At 39.4% G+C, this 13943-nt stretch overlaps 1 protein-coding gene across 1 annotated transcript; it reads left to right on the top strand.

The window, feature by feature from the left end:
- Positions 1-2617: 2617 nt before the first annotated feature.
- On the top strand, positions 2618-9748 carry SPIC (Spi-C transcription factor). Its single transcript, XM_052790274.1, has 4 exons — positions 2618-2768; positions 4422-4534; positions 5483-5591; positions 9057-9748. The coding sequence occupies exons 1-4, from the start codon at positions 2618-2620 to the stop codon at positions 9482-9484; spliced, it is 801 nt and encodes a 266-aa protein (XP_052646234.1). The 3' UTR covers positions 9485-9748.
- Positions 9749-13943: the final 4195 nt, after the last annotated feature.

Below are 13943 nucleotides of genomic sequence, written 5' to 3' on the forward strand. Positions count from 1 at the left end.
ACTTGTCTGAATCTTTACTGAATACTTCAGTAAATGCTTTAGGGCTGGGCCTGGGCTGCAAACATGAACTTTGAAGCAGAGTTCTGAAATACCCTCAGACTCTTATTCTGAGGTCTAGTTTGGTCTGCTTCTTACACCGAGCTAAGCAGGAGGTTCAGAAAAAACCTCAAAGTCCACTGCAGTCTATATGGGACGGATGAGGGATGTAGGGTTTTGCCCTAGACATACCATACTGGTGACAGTTTTGTTAGGATGTGCCATAGCCAAAAGGAATCTCTCCCAGTGCTTAGAATCTGCATGTTTTGAGCAATAGTTAAAACATTTCATTGTATTTTGTATCAGTATAAATCACCCTTCTTTTGTGCAGAATGAAGGGCCATGCTAGCCATTTACTATACCTTTACTCTCAAAAAAATCCCTAGCCAAAACACTTCCCTAAAATCAGCTATTTAATGCAGCCCCTTTGCCAGCCCATTGCTGTGGGAGCTCAGTCTTTCATTTATTTATGAAACCAGACAGATTCTTGTCTTGCGTGTGGAACTGAAATTCTAGGTAAGTGTCCAGACTTTTTTTTAAACTTACTTAAGGTGTGATTTTTTTCTTTTTTGGCATGAATTCAGCTGTGTAAATGGTATGACCATTCAACAGTACCTTGTTGATACTTGTACATTTTAGGCTTTGAAAGGCATCAACAGTAGATGTTCAGTCAAGGTTACCAAGTATCAGTTTGGAGTTTGAGTTAGACAAAAGCAATTTAAGGAAAGTGAATTACTTAATATTAGGGGAACACAGTGCGAGGATCTTTAAAAAGGAGATTCATGTCTTTCATTTCTACAGCTCTATACCCCAAGAATCTGTGGCCACCATTGCAGCTAAAGGATTAATGTGGTCCATTCTGGCTTTAGAATAAAATCAGATCAGTTTATTGAAATGCTTGCTGCACTGAAGTCAAAGAGAAAAATCCCATTGACTTCAGTGAGGTCAATTTACCGAATCACCAGAATTTCACCATGTATGTGTGGTCATCAAAATTTAAAAAAACTTTTACAGATTTTGACAGTACTTTTTAACATACTTATCTGACGCATAATTACCAGGTCAGAACATTCATGGTTAGTCTTGGATAAAATTCTTACTTATTTACATTTATGTATCTTGTCTCTCCTTTGCATTTTAAAGCATCACACAGACATCAATCTTGCAACTGCTGAAATCACTGCCAAAATGCCCAGTATTTTCAAGAGATTATAATCAAACACTTAATATGTAAAAATACTGATATATTTATTATTAAATTTACAAATTTGAAATAATAATGTAAATGAGAACAGGAAAAAACCTGCAAGGCAATAAAACCTGATTATTGTAGTCTGTAACAAATATAAATAAAAAAGAGGTACTGAGGAATTGTTTCTAAGTAATGTTGTATATAAAGTATAATCCATCTTAAACTGGCTGCAAATATGTCTATTCTTACTGTTTACTAAACAATCAAATTTGCTTCTGGAACTCACAATTAGTCTGAGAGTTTATGTATATTTATATACAGTCATATGCTAATCTGCATTATGAAAAAACCCTAAGATTGTTTCACCTGTGTCTGCAAACCAAAGGGACTTAAACACTTGCGTTTAATTCAGGTCAGTATTTTCTTTTGGAAATTAGTAGCTGTACTTACTGAGACTGAATGTCAGCAATAACACATTTTCACTTCATAGTGTCTGTAAAAAATGTGTTTACAATGATGTGGATAATAATCTAAAAGTTACAGTATTAATGAAACTGGAAACTAGTAAGGAAAAATAGTATGAATTTAAAAAACAAAATAAAATGTTGCAAGTATATAATTTCATTAAAATATCACTTTCTAATCCTAAATTACTTTTATCTGTGTTATTACATACATTTCATCTCATCACTGGAAATACAGAGTTATTTCATTTAGTTAGTTTTATTTATACTGGGAGAATTATTGCTTATTTTGAAACATACTTTTTAAAAATATTGTTTATTTTAAACAGGATTCAAGTTTTGATATCCAAATAATGGTAAGTTTACAATGCCTTTATTCTCTTTCATTATCGAGTGCTTCAGATATGCTACAGAAAACTCTTAGGCAAATTCAGATTTGGGGGATTTTTTCGCTTTTTAGAACAAGGTGTAGTAAAATTATAATAAACAGTTTTCTGAAAATCCACACTGGCTTTTCTATAATGGCATAGTATAGCATTTTCTCTGCATAACCGCTCCATAACTTGTGTGTAATAATTTTTGTCATGTCAATGTTATTGAATGATAACTTTAGCTTCATAAATCATGTTACACAAGTGACACATACCTCTGTATTACATACTATAAAACACTCCAATAACAGTAACACCCTTTATGTAAACTTCTGCTGCAAATTAAGGAAATGAACCTTGAAACATTTGCACGAGTGAGTAATGTTACCCGTGTGAGTTGTCCCACTGACCTCAAAGAGACTTCTCAGAGGAGTGAGAACTTTCTTATAGTAGTAAACAATTATGGTAATGCCTCAGTGCCTCCAAAATACATATTCCAGGAGGATGTATATTCTCTATAATCACTGTATTTATTTGGGATTTTCCAACTGACAATGTTGAAAGAACCAGCCTGGTCTTTTCTGGCTCCCGACAGAAAAATGTTCTTGCAGAGTTTTCCTGACCAAGATGTACTGGGCCAGGCTTTCGAAGATGCGCTAGAAGTACTGCAGCAGCACTCTGACAGAGAAATGCAATATTCACCAGGTAAAAAAGACCATTATTCCATTTCATTTACCACTTTGTATTTTTACAGGAAAGTACATCTTGATGCACATAGGTGGGAGATTAATTTCCCAGAGGTGGATTAATGGACAGCAGAGGGGTATGTTGGGAGGATGGAAAGGGGGAAGAATATTTGGAGGCTTTCTGCCCCTCCATTAGTACTGCCCAGTGTGGTGTGCATCTTCTGTGTCACAGCATGGGGAAGCTCTTGGACAGTCCCCTCTTCTACCTTCTCCTCAGTACTAGCTGAGGTGCACTGAGCCCAGATTTCCTATAATCAGAGGATATATGACCACAGTGCAACAGCCATTTTCCAGTTTTAATGTTTTAATTGAAAAATGCCCTTCTGTTATGCTCTGAATAAGCTCATAATAACAATGAATTCCAGTGGAAAAAAAAAAAAAGACCAAGAATCCAACAGGTGAAATTAATTTCCACAATTACTTTTTTTACATTAAAATATAAATTTTAAATATTTTTATGTAGAAATGATAGTTTGAGTCTGGATAATTAATAGAAAAGTGTTTTTCTTGGCTTCAAACATTTTATACTTTACAAAACTTAAAATACAGGAAAGCTGTAAATTGTTCCAGTTCAGGCAAGGTTTTGGCAATTAAATGATTATAAAATTTAAGATCTGTGTTTGCTGTTTTTACATTGTAAACAGAAATGAAATGAAAGGAAAATAGGAGGCTACATCACAAACCCCCTAAGTCCAGAACAAAATATCCATTGTCTTTTGTGTGGAATGAATTTCATACGAGGAAGTTTATTTACATATTATCTATTATATACTGAAATGTAAATAAGACCTCTTGGGCCATATTTTCAGCTTTTGTTAATAAATTTTTGGCTCCACTGCATTGGTAATTTACACATGCTGAAGGATCCACTATACATAATTACTTGCAATGTTCTTGCCTGTATCTGTTGTTAGGGCCGATGGAGAAAGGTATAAAACACTTGCAACTCAGTGGTTGGTACGTCCCACAGCTGCACCCACATTTCCACTTGCAATAGATGTACCCTCCAAAATCTTTTTCTGACCACCTGCAGTGCGTAATTTATTCCAAGTGCCTCAGTCCGGTCTTCGCCTTTGCTTCTTTTAAACATCCTAAGGTCTTGGGTTCCTTCGGTGTCGTTCTTTCAGGCACTGCAGATGCTCTGATGCTCATTCACTTAATTCACAATTGGAGACTCTGACTTGCATTGTACTAATGACCTGCAGAACTGTGTGACATTCCTTTTTCCTTTCTAATACATGTAGTATAGTAGTCTATAATTATCCGATTCATTATGTTTGGTGATCTGTTTGGCTGTCCTTTTTCTATTAACCAAACTACTTCATGATACTATGAAATATCTGACATTTTGTCTTAACAAATATTGTTTGTCATCGTGAAGGCAAACAAAACCAGCCCAAGGGTGCAATTAACAGCAACAGTACAGATTATGTTGGATAACCTGCTGATATGAAACATCTTGGCTCTGGAGACTTTATTATCTAGAAGGCAGCCATAGGATAAATGCTTTTTGACAGACCCAGCAGCATGTTAGACTGTTTGCCGCTGGGTTTTTTTCCTTCTTCTCTCCCTTTTACTCACTCAGGTTTTGCTCCATCCTCCTAATTCTCAGGTTATAAAAATTGCCTGACTGCGCTCAACCATCACCACCACCTCCGAGCAAGTCCTAGCTACTCTGCACCACCATCTACAGAGGACCAAGGGTACACCTGGAGAAATGTGATTGTAAGTGAACTGATTACTAATAACAGAGTCAGACATAAATGGAAAATTGGCTGCCCATTTGTGATTTCTAGTACAAATCATTATGCTAACTCTAACAGAAATTTGGTCTGCCCAGGCATGATTCAGATTCAACTGCCTTGGGAAATATTTGCAAAACATGTTTAATAGTCTCTTTTCAGGAGTCATCTTAGCTGTTTGCCTCTGGTGCTCTTCTGTGGTTCATCATGTAACATGACAACTAACAAACCAATCTACTAGTATGATAGGGAAAAGGGCTTCTCTCTATTACCTGGCAACAGGCAGAGAAGAACAACTTCCAACCTCCGCATAGCTTCTGCTGCTGTGAGAAAGTACCGCGCCTTTGATTTCTTCAACAGCATTTTCCTCTAAGAGTGCTGGGAAGACCAGCATTGTCTGAACTCTGAGCTCAGCTTCAGCCTGCAGAGTCCATATTCATTCTTAAAAACACTGGGAGTGTGGCTTCCAGGAGTGATGGAAAATTAATATTGCATGGGAGATAATTTCAGGTAAACAGATTCCACAAAAGCCCATTTTCAACGAGCAGATCAGCGACAACGTGACACAGGAGCTACAGAGTCTGTAGGGGCCACTGTCCAGGTGGCTGTTGGCTTTTTTACTGACTCTGGAAACAGAGTCTACTGTTGCTCCTCTGCCTCCAGCAAAAGGGTTGAAGGTCCAGAGTGAGGCAATTACTCTGTTTTCCCTCTCATACCTCCCCTCGTGGGCAGCCCTTCCCCCCGGACACAAATCAGTGCTGCTTATTACTGGTACAGCACACTGCATGCCTTCCTGGCTGAGAAAAGTCTTCCATGGCTGAGGTGATGAAAGGCTGCATTTTGAAGGCTTCAGGCAATTAATTTCTACAAGTTTCTTTTCCCTCAGAGAATGTACTCCATTAGTAACTCTTCTTTGTCTTAATTCTTGAAGAACAGTGCAGTAGATTTTTATGCGGATGAGCCTGTCTACCATACGCTGCAGAATACTCCAGAAAGCCAAGTGATGCATGCTGCTGCTGGCCAGCCAAAAGCAGGGAAAGGTGTGTAGAAAGAGCGTATCTTGATATGTACGTTATGTTACTTCAGAAAATCTCCTGGCAAATTATGCTTTCTCTTTTTCCTAATTTTTTTTCTTTTAATGGGAAAAAATAAGTTAACATTTAATAGTAACTAGAATACAACTGCTAGTGTTCAATTCCTATCTGCTAAATCTCAAAAGGTAAGATACATCTGTTATCATCTTATTCTGTACTCTTGTTTAGTACATGGAAAAACAAACCAGAGATGTGTTTCACTCCAAATCATCTGGGATGAAGTCTGACGCAAAGAAGTAAATCTAGCTATCAAAAATATCTTTATCCACTTTAATAGCTTATTTTATTTCATGTGGTCCAACAAGGAATGGTTTTCTTGAAGGTTTTTCACATACATGAATATTATTGCACCTGATTTTATGCCTTTGTTTACTTTTCAAATTACCTCTTAGCTTTTGTCATTTCCAGTGTGCATTTTTAGAGCTATTTTTGTGCTCCTTTTGGTTGACTTTGCTTGAGTGGATATCTATTTTGCAAAGAATAGGTCAGGTGACATTGTTCATTACAGTACTTCTTTTGTTACTGCATTCATTCTTTGGTTTTTGTTTGGGACTCAGCATCCTTTCTATGACTCTGCTAGATAAGATTTCCACAGATTCCACTCTGAGCTGTTGTACCTACTTTTGACGGTGGGGTCTTTTTGAGTAGCTTCCTGGTTTTGCTGCTTTTTGAAATCCCCTGCTCTCAACTTTAACCACATGGTGTCAGTTTTTGGTATCATCTCTTCCCATTGATGCTGAACACTGTGGTTTATGTTGCTTAATAGCAACTACTACTACTACTACAAATTCCTTGGGACAATGGGAAGAGAGTAGCCTCTGCTTTTAAGTTCTGTAGTTCTAATACTTGAAATTCACTATTGCAAAGAAAAACCTTTCAATCCAGAAATGTTGCTTTTCTAAGTCTTACCCAGTGTTGCACTGGGGAATTTTACATGTCAATATCTGGATTCACCTTCAGTTCTTACTGATCTCTTAAATTTAGTTTCCCGTTTCATATTTCTTTTACATTATTATCAATGTTCTTTTCCAGAAGGCATAAATTTTCAGATACTGCATAATTTTTCAGAATGACTGACTATTCTTATGGGGGTTTTCTGTGTCCTCTTATGGGTTCTTTGTGTCCATGGCGATATTCCTGCCAGAAACTGTGATTTGGGGGACTATTTCCACTATACCTAAATAAATTTAGTCCTCCTGGCTTCTTATTGAGACATGAGAGGTTTTCTGTACACTAGCAAGTAGTGTGGCCCTTTAGGAATAGATCTGTAGATGAAACATTCAATACTGAGGACCCAAAGTCTGTGTTTAAAGCATTTCTCAAGGGTTTATTTAGGGCAATCTCTAGGCTGGTCGCAAGTTCTGAAAGCTGCAGTGACTTAGATATGCTTCTGGAAAGCATCTTTGAGTTAGGTCTCTTCTGAAAGGAGTCCAATTCATGCATGTCAAGACATTCCATGATCTGAACTAAAGCTTGGTGAGTGGAGATAATCAAGAGAGGTACTTCAGAAATGCATCCAAATTAGACACACCCAGGAGAATTAGGCTGCTTCAGGACAATTCAGCACAGAAATCTAATGCAGACACTCTGAAAGACCTTCTGGAGGAAACTGCCACTCTCCAGTGACCACATAAGAAACCTGCAGACACTAGCCTGCTAGCTTAGACTGATGTTTAGGGCCTGAAAATGAATTTATGCATTAGCTTATGCAATGAGGTGCAGTACAAAGATCTGTGAACTAACCCCAGCTCAAACTGGTGCATCCACATTGTGTAGCACTTTGGCGAAAACAGCTGGGCTCTAGTAACATAGTTGCATTAACATGTAAGAGCAAATAAGCCCTCTCAAACCAAGACATCAGCTAGATGTGTCTGGAAAGAGTCTAGAAATAAAAATTTGGCCAGAAATGACAGCTGAAAAAAGAGGACAGACAGCATAAAATCAGATGCTGCTGCAGACATGGCTACACTACTGTTTTCCAGCAAAGACTCAGTCCGTAATAGTGTGCAGATTTTCCCCGATCTTATTTTTTCTACCAGAGGTTCATAGGTTTATAAGATAATTCGGGTTGGAGGGGACCTAAGGAGGTCACCTACTAAGAAGTGTTTACTGTGATCAGGCTGTGTCCTTCACCAGTTTGCTTTTAAGCTTCTCATCTTGGTAATACTACATGTATTTCTAGTAGAATAGGTACTTCTAGTCACAGGCCAATTTTTATTTAGATAATGAAATTTTATTAATTTTTTGGAAAGTACCTCTGATTTCAGGCTTTTCTTCTTCCTAGTATGACTGTCACTTCTCTCCTCTTTCCTTATCACCAGTTGCAGAATTACTGTCATCCCTAACAGATGTCTTGGCTTGACCTCAGTGTTCCTTAGCAACTATCACTTTTCCCCTGTTCCTAGTTTAAAATAGCCACACAAGACAAGACTTTATGAACTTTAGGTGCAGCTGCTTGTTTCCACTTTGGTTAAAGTGGAAGCCGTTCTTCTGCATAGACTCTGCTTTCTGCAAAATGTTCCTCTTTGTCTCATAATCTTAAATTCTTCCTCCTTATGGCAGCTTCTTGGTCACCCTTGGCTTTGTGAAGGGAACTAGAAGTACTTCAGAGAGAGGGATCCACGAGACCTAAGTGAAACTAAATAAGCTTCACTAGTAAACTTAAGTTTGAGAGCTGAGCCTGTGGGGAGAAGCACTTAGTTAACTGACACATATTGTGGTACTGAGCTTGCTTCATTCTCCATGGGAATGCAAGGTGACACTTCTGCACTTTTTTAGAAAATTACAGAGTACCAGAAGGTCTAGTTCCTTATTGACTAGGTGAGGTTTATTGTTCAAAACTATCTTGCTCTCCCCACTCACCCACTCACGCTTTCTTGTATCAGACTACCTTGCATTCCCAAAACAGTCCTGAAACAAACCTCACAAAATTGAGTCATCTCAAAAGCTTTGAGTTTTGCTTAAGCAGAGAAAGCATTTATTCAAAAACATTCAGACTGGCTCTCCAGAACCTCTTTCCCGCACTGTCTGAGGATGTAATTTCCTGCAGTGGGTTCCTTGACCATGCATCTGCGCAGCATGTGTCTGAAGACTGCTGAAAGTGGCTTCTGAGACCTACCACTACAGTGAAGTCACCAGATATATGTCATGATCCCCAAATAACCTGCTCTTGAAACTCTAATGACCAAATCCTTTTCTGTCACCACAGATCTGTACATGTTTCAGAACTATCCTCTCATTTGTGTTGCTGGTCTTCCACTGAATAGTTTATACTGATCTTTTAATTTGTGACAGGATATTAGGTTCACCTATGCTTTTGCTTATAAGATCCCTTCCAGAAAAAGACAACTGCTCATCTTTTAAAACAAGTATAAGTTCTGTTCTGACATTTTGTACTTTATTTCTTAATAGGTAGAAAAAAACTTCGACTGTTTGAGTACCTCCATGAGTCTCTGTATGATCCAGCTATGGCAAACTGCATCCAATGGGTGGATAAGCCCAATGGTGTCTTCCAGTTTGTCTCCAAAAACAAGGAGAAACTTGCAGAGCTGTGGGGAGAAAGAAAGGGAAACCGCAAGATCATGACATATCAGAAAATGGCCAGAGCACTGAGGAATTATGGAAGAACAGGTGAAATCATTAAAATTCGAAGGAAGCTGACATACCAGTTCAGTGCTGTTGTTTTACAGAGACTTGCTCCATCTTATTTCTTGGGAAAAGAAACAGTTTATCATCCGTACATTCAGTCTAATCAAGAATATCAGTGTGCAGATGACTGGATCAGTTACAATAATTACATGTATAACAATGGTTATGCATTACAGCATGCTAACAGCTAGACATATCTTTCACATAAACAGGTCTTTGTTAGATTCCAGCACAGGAACTCTTCTCTGTACATTAGCTTTTCCTTTAAGATATCATGCAAACATACGAAGAGGAGGGTTTTGAAAGTGATATTGGCCTAGTTTTGAACCTTTTGAAGTTAATGATAAATGGTCATTGACTATTGAAGAAAACCGGCAGCTGTAGGCACATTCTATTCTCCATGACATTAATCAGAGGAATTACTTTGGATTCAAGCTGGTATATCCAAGATCAGGATCAAGGCTTCTGTCTGTCACCCTGACAACACTCACTGGAAGTTTTATTCATATCCCCAGCATTTCCAATCAGAATTTACATGCCGTTGTACCACAGCACATGCACTCCCTATCATTTGGGTGCATGTGAATTAGAAAGGGAAAAGATTTGCCAACTGCATGAAGCTACTGTCTGCTTTTTTCCTCAATGTTCTTTATTAAGAGACATTTTCTGAGTGAATGCCTGGCTGAATGATAGAGTCCACATGAAGGTGCACCTGTTGGACAAGCTGTTAATCCTTAATCACTTAAATTAATATATCTTAGCACAGATCCTGACATATGGTATTAGGATTGCCAGGTGCACATTTCACTGTTGGCAGTGGATTCACTGGGAAAGTGACCATACCATGAGAGGGTTAGTAAAGGATTATGCTTTTCACAAAGTTATTTACAGTTCTTCTGCCACTAATATGAGAAGCTGCACTTTTGTCCAGCAGTTCTGTACTCACCTAACAAACATAGCTTTGTTATTTATTTTTGGAATTATAACTTTATATATATAAGTACAATTTCACTTCTCCAGCTCTTTTCCTACAAGGGAATGCAGCTGAGAGGCTCAGTGATTTTACACTCTCTTCATGGGGAAGAAGGACTAAATTTAGGAAAAAAGAGAGTACTAGCCCCTTATGCCAGGATGATACCTATAAATATACTTTTTCTCATGCCTGATCAACTTGTATCATCATATGAGTTGTCTATTGTGCCAAAATACTTCCATTCAACTGCATTCAATTCCAAGTTCTGCATTTTGCTTCAAGTGAGTGCAGGCCTGGATATTAATAAAGACAAAATTAATTTCTGTGGAGAGGTATAAATGGTGGCCTGATATGTTTGATGAAATTCACTGACTTTGATAGTTGCCCCTTTGTCTAACTCCTGCTTACTTGTACAGGGATATAATTTTATGTAATAGACACAATGCAGTACACTCCACTGAAGCAAAATTCAAGGTTTTGAGTTAGCACTTTGGTAAGATGAAAGATGTGTACTCTTAGAAATCTGAAGCATGTTAAATAGCACTAAAAACAGACCCAGATTTTAAGTCAGTAAAATAAGAAGGTCATAACTGTGTTGTTAATATTTCATTTTGAGTGTAGTGTCCTGTAAAATGTAAACATTACTACGAAATAGACACAAGAATGCCTCTGGTCTTCTAGAACTGAATCTGGATCCTGCTGTAGCACTGAACACAGTGGGATTTTAACTCTTACAAAGGACTAAGGTCTTTCAGTTGGGATGCCTTCACTATGTGAGCACATATGTAAATACAACACTTCAAATGTCATAATGTACATAAATTTGCCAAGAAACTGCACAGTTCAGTTACTCTGCATCTGTCGCCCATTGCACACTGACTTTATGTTATTTACAAGGCTGGTAACATACACTGGATTAAGAGTCTGCTTTGTGCAAAGTGCTTCCTTAATCAATATGTTTAGATTCACTTTCCTCAGCCTCATCTACTTGTTAAGAAAATAAATACTTACTCAGATTCTGTGTTACCTTTTTAACTTAGGTATAAACATTAGCATTTGCTTCCTATAAAGCTGGTAACCAGGTGAGATGTTACAGCTGCAGCTGGGAGAGCAGTACAGAGCTGAAAGAGAAGAGCATAAGGGGTAAGAACTAAAGGAAATTCAGTCAGGGAAGAAATGAGGGAATCATAATATCTGTGGATAGGAAGAGACAGATTTCAGCCACAGGAGTAACCATAGGGACTGACAGTGTTAGAAAGAGATTTCTTTGAAAAAAACGTAGCCCCTCTCCCCCTGCTTCCACCCCCTCAATCAAATGTACCTGGAGAGATTTTAGAAGCTCCTACTGTAGTTCTGTGGCTATACAGAAGGATATTTAACTGTGCAATGCACTGATACTGGGCTTACATACAGAAAAGATTCTTGACTGTTAGCAACACTTTAACCTAGCAAAGACAGGTTAAATCATAAACAAAACCACAAGGTTACCAAATATGTGAAGCGCAGACTTAGACTTACTGAGGTCTGAAATCAGGTGTAGCTGGTTTTAACTGTGCAAATATTTAACCACTGAAACAACACACCAAGGGATGTGCTGGATTCATTGTTTCTCAGCAACTTTAACCCAGGACGATATCCATTTCTAAGATGTACACTACCGCAATAAAGTCATAGTAAAGTCATAGCTGTACCACAAGACACAAGGCTGAATGTAGGAAATCGGACTCCTGCTAGTCTCAGTATTTGCAGGATCCTGTCATGTAACCATGTAGGAAATTCAAGGCTACCTGTGGAGATCTAAACAGAACTGAGGTGGGTGCTAGTAGGGTATTTTTATTCCCAGTGTAGTCCCCTGTGCACCTCACCCCCCCATCACTGTCCTCCCACCCTCAGCCTCTGTGTGGCATCTCCTCCCTCCCATGTGCGCAGGTTTGGACGCAAGATGTGATGGTGCCAAGCACCCCGGGGGAAACATGAGAGGCAGCTCCCAAGACAGCAGCTTTATCCCATACATGTAACTCTTGATAACTGGCCATTGCTGCCATTGCTGGCTTCGCCTTTGTCTCTCTCCTGTCTCCTTTCTGCTTACCCCCAGCAGAAAGCAATCTGCCTGCCCACCCATCTGCCTATATGTCACCTCTGACTTAGAGGCTGCATCTTGCCTTGGAAGACCCTGGGATAGGGCCTAGGGGTGGGGAAAGAAGCCGGGCTCCTCCCAGCTCCCACAGTCAGTACCCCACTTTAAAGGATATCCCAGTCTGAGCAAGGTGCCCCATACTGAAGTCCTGCATTTAACTAATACTGTGCCTCATGATGCTTCAGGCATTAGTAAGGACATGAGCCTTTCAGAATGAAGTATGCCTCTAAAGGGATGGCAGAAATCCTCTTGCACAGGCATAGCTAGACATGTGGAGAGTGTCCTTGCTCATCCCTTGTGCTGACTGTGCCACCTGGTTTCTGTTCAGACGTGGCAGACAAGATCAGAGAGTCCCAGGCGAGTGCTGGGCTGGTGCCTCTCCCCAACACACAATTCTTGTTTGCTTGAGCAACGACAGGCATGGTATCATGCCTTGTATATCTGCTGTGGCTTCAGCATTGTCCTCTGATGGAAGGTCCCTGTGCTACAAGCCAGGATGGCACGAACTGGGGTTGCGCCTTGGTGGAAAGAGCTTTGCCTCTTTGGCATGGGGGTGGCTCTGGGCCCACAAGATGGCACTAACAGACAGCTTGTCACACTGAATTTGTGACACTTGCAGGCCTCCAGGCCATTTGTTCTCTGCATGTCCCTTTTGTGTTTTGGTTTTTTCCCCTATGTTTAATATTTTCATCTTCGTGCACAGCGCTGCTGCAGATGTGGCAGAAGCAGCACCTTTCCTTTTGAAGTTATTACCAGGCCAGTTCCATCTGTGGCAGATAAAGAAAATGTCATGACTGAGATGATAGGAAACCCACAATTTAAAGCAGATAACATTATGTCAGCAGATCCACAAGTCTGTGTCGATTACCCTGGACAACAGTCAGTTTTACAGCTGCAGCTCAGTGCCTTCTCCAAAATAAGTGTGGCTGCAGTGGCTTCCAACATTGCTGAGGGTGGTGCATGAAGAAGAATAAAGCTGATCTTTCAGATTTAGACTTCTGAATTCCTATAAGCAGGAATTACCTCGACAGCCTTACAGACTCTGTGATGGAGGCAGAACCAGAGCATCTTGGTAACACGTTTTATGTACCCCATCTTGCCTGGCCTATGCCATACTTATATGTATATATCCTGTTCAGCAGACCAAAATCAGGAGAGATTCTTATCTTCCAGCTGAGAAATTATTTGATTTGATTTCATTTGCTTTGAATTTGACTCCAGGGAAACTTTTCCCTTTGGTAGCACTTAGAGCACACATCGAGTACCTGCCTCCACCTTGTCAGACACTTACCAGATGTGTATTCTGGTGGCAGATGGGGCAGGCTGCCCCACTGTCCCAAGTGCAGATGGATGCTGTCTCATCGAGAGCGTTGGGTTACCAATTCCTACATTTTACAAGCTGAGATCTTCTCCTATCATATGACAGAGCTGCATGTGTGGGTTTACCATTAGTACATTGCTTAGTGAGTATAAAAAGGATGGAAAATACTACAAACCATGGTAGGCTTTTTTGCAAGAAACTGCCCCATGGATTGTTTCC

The sequence above is a fragment of the Harpia harpyja genome, chromosome 6 (genome assembly GCF_026419915.1).
Source record: "Harpia harpyja isolate bHarHar1 chromosome 6, bHarHar1 primary haplotype, whole genome shotgun sequence".
NCBI classification, from domain to species: Eukaryota; Metazoa; Chordata; class Aves; order Accipitriformes; family Accipitridae; genus Harpia; species Harpia harpyja.

What these genes read in the sequence shown, in the direction of transcription:
- SPIC (XM_052790274.1), top strand. Translation starts at nt 2,618, where the DNA reads ATGTTGAAAGAACCAGCCTGGTCTTTTCTGGCTCCCGACAGAAAAATG. An exon ending in AGAAATGCAATATTCACCAG is followed by an intron (nt 2,769 to 4,421) that starts GTAAAAAAGACC and finishes CCTAATTCTCAG; the next exon opens with GTTATAAAAATTGCCTGACT. An exon ending in ACACCTGGAGAAATGTGATT is followed by an intron (nt 4,535 to 5,482) that starts GTAAGTGAACTG and finishes TAATTCTTGAAG; the next exon opens with AACAGTGCAGTAGATTTTTA.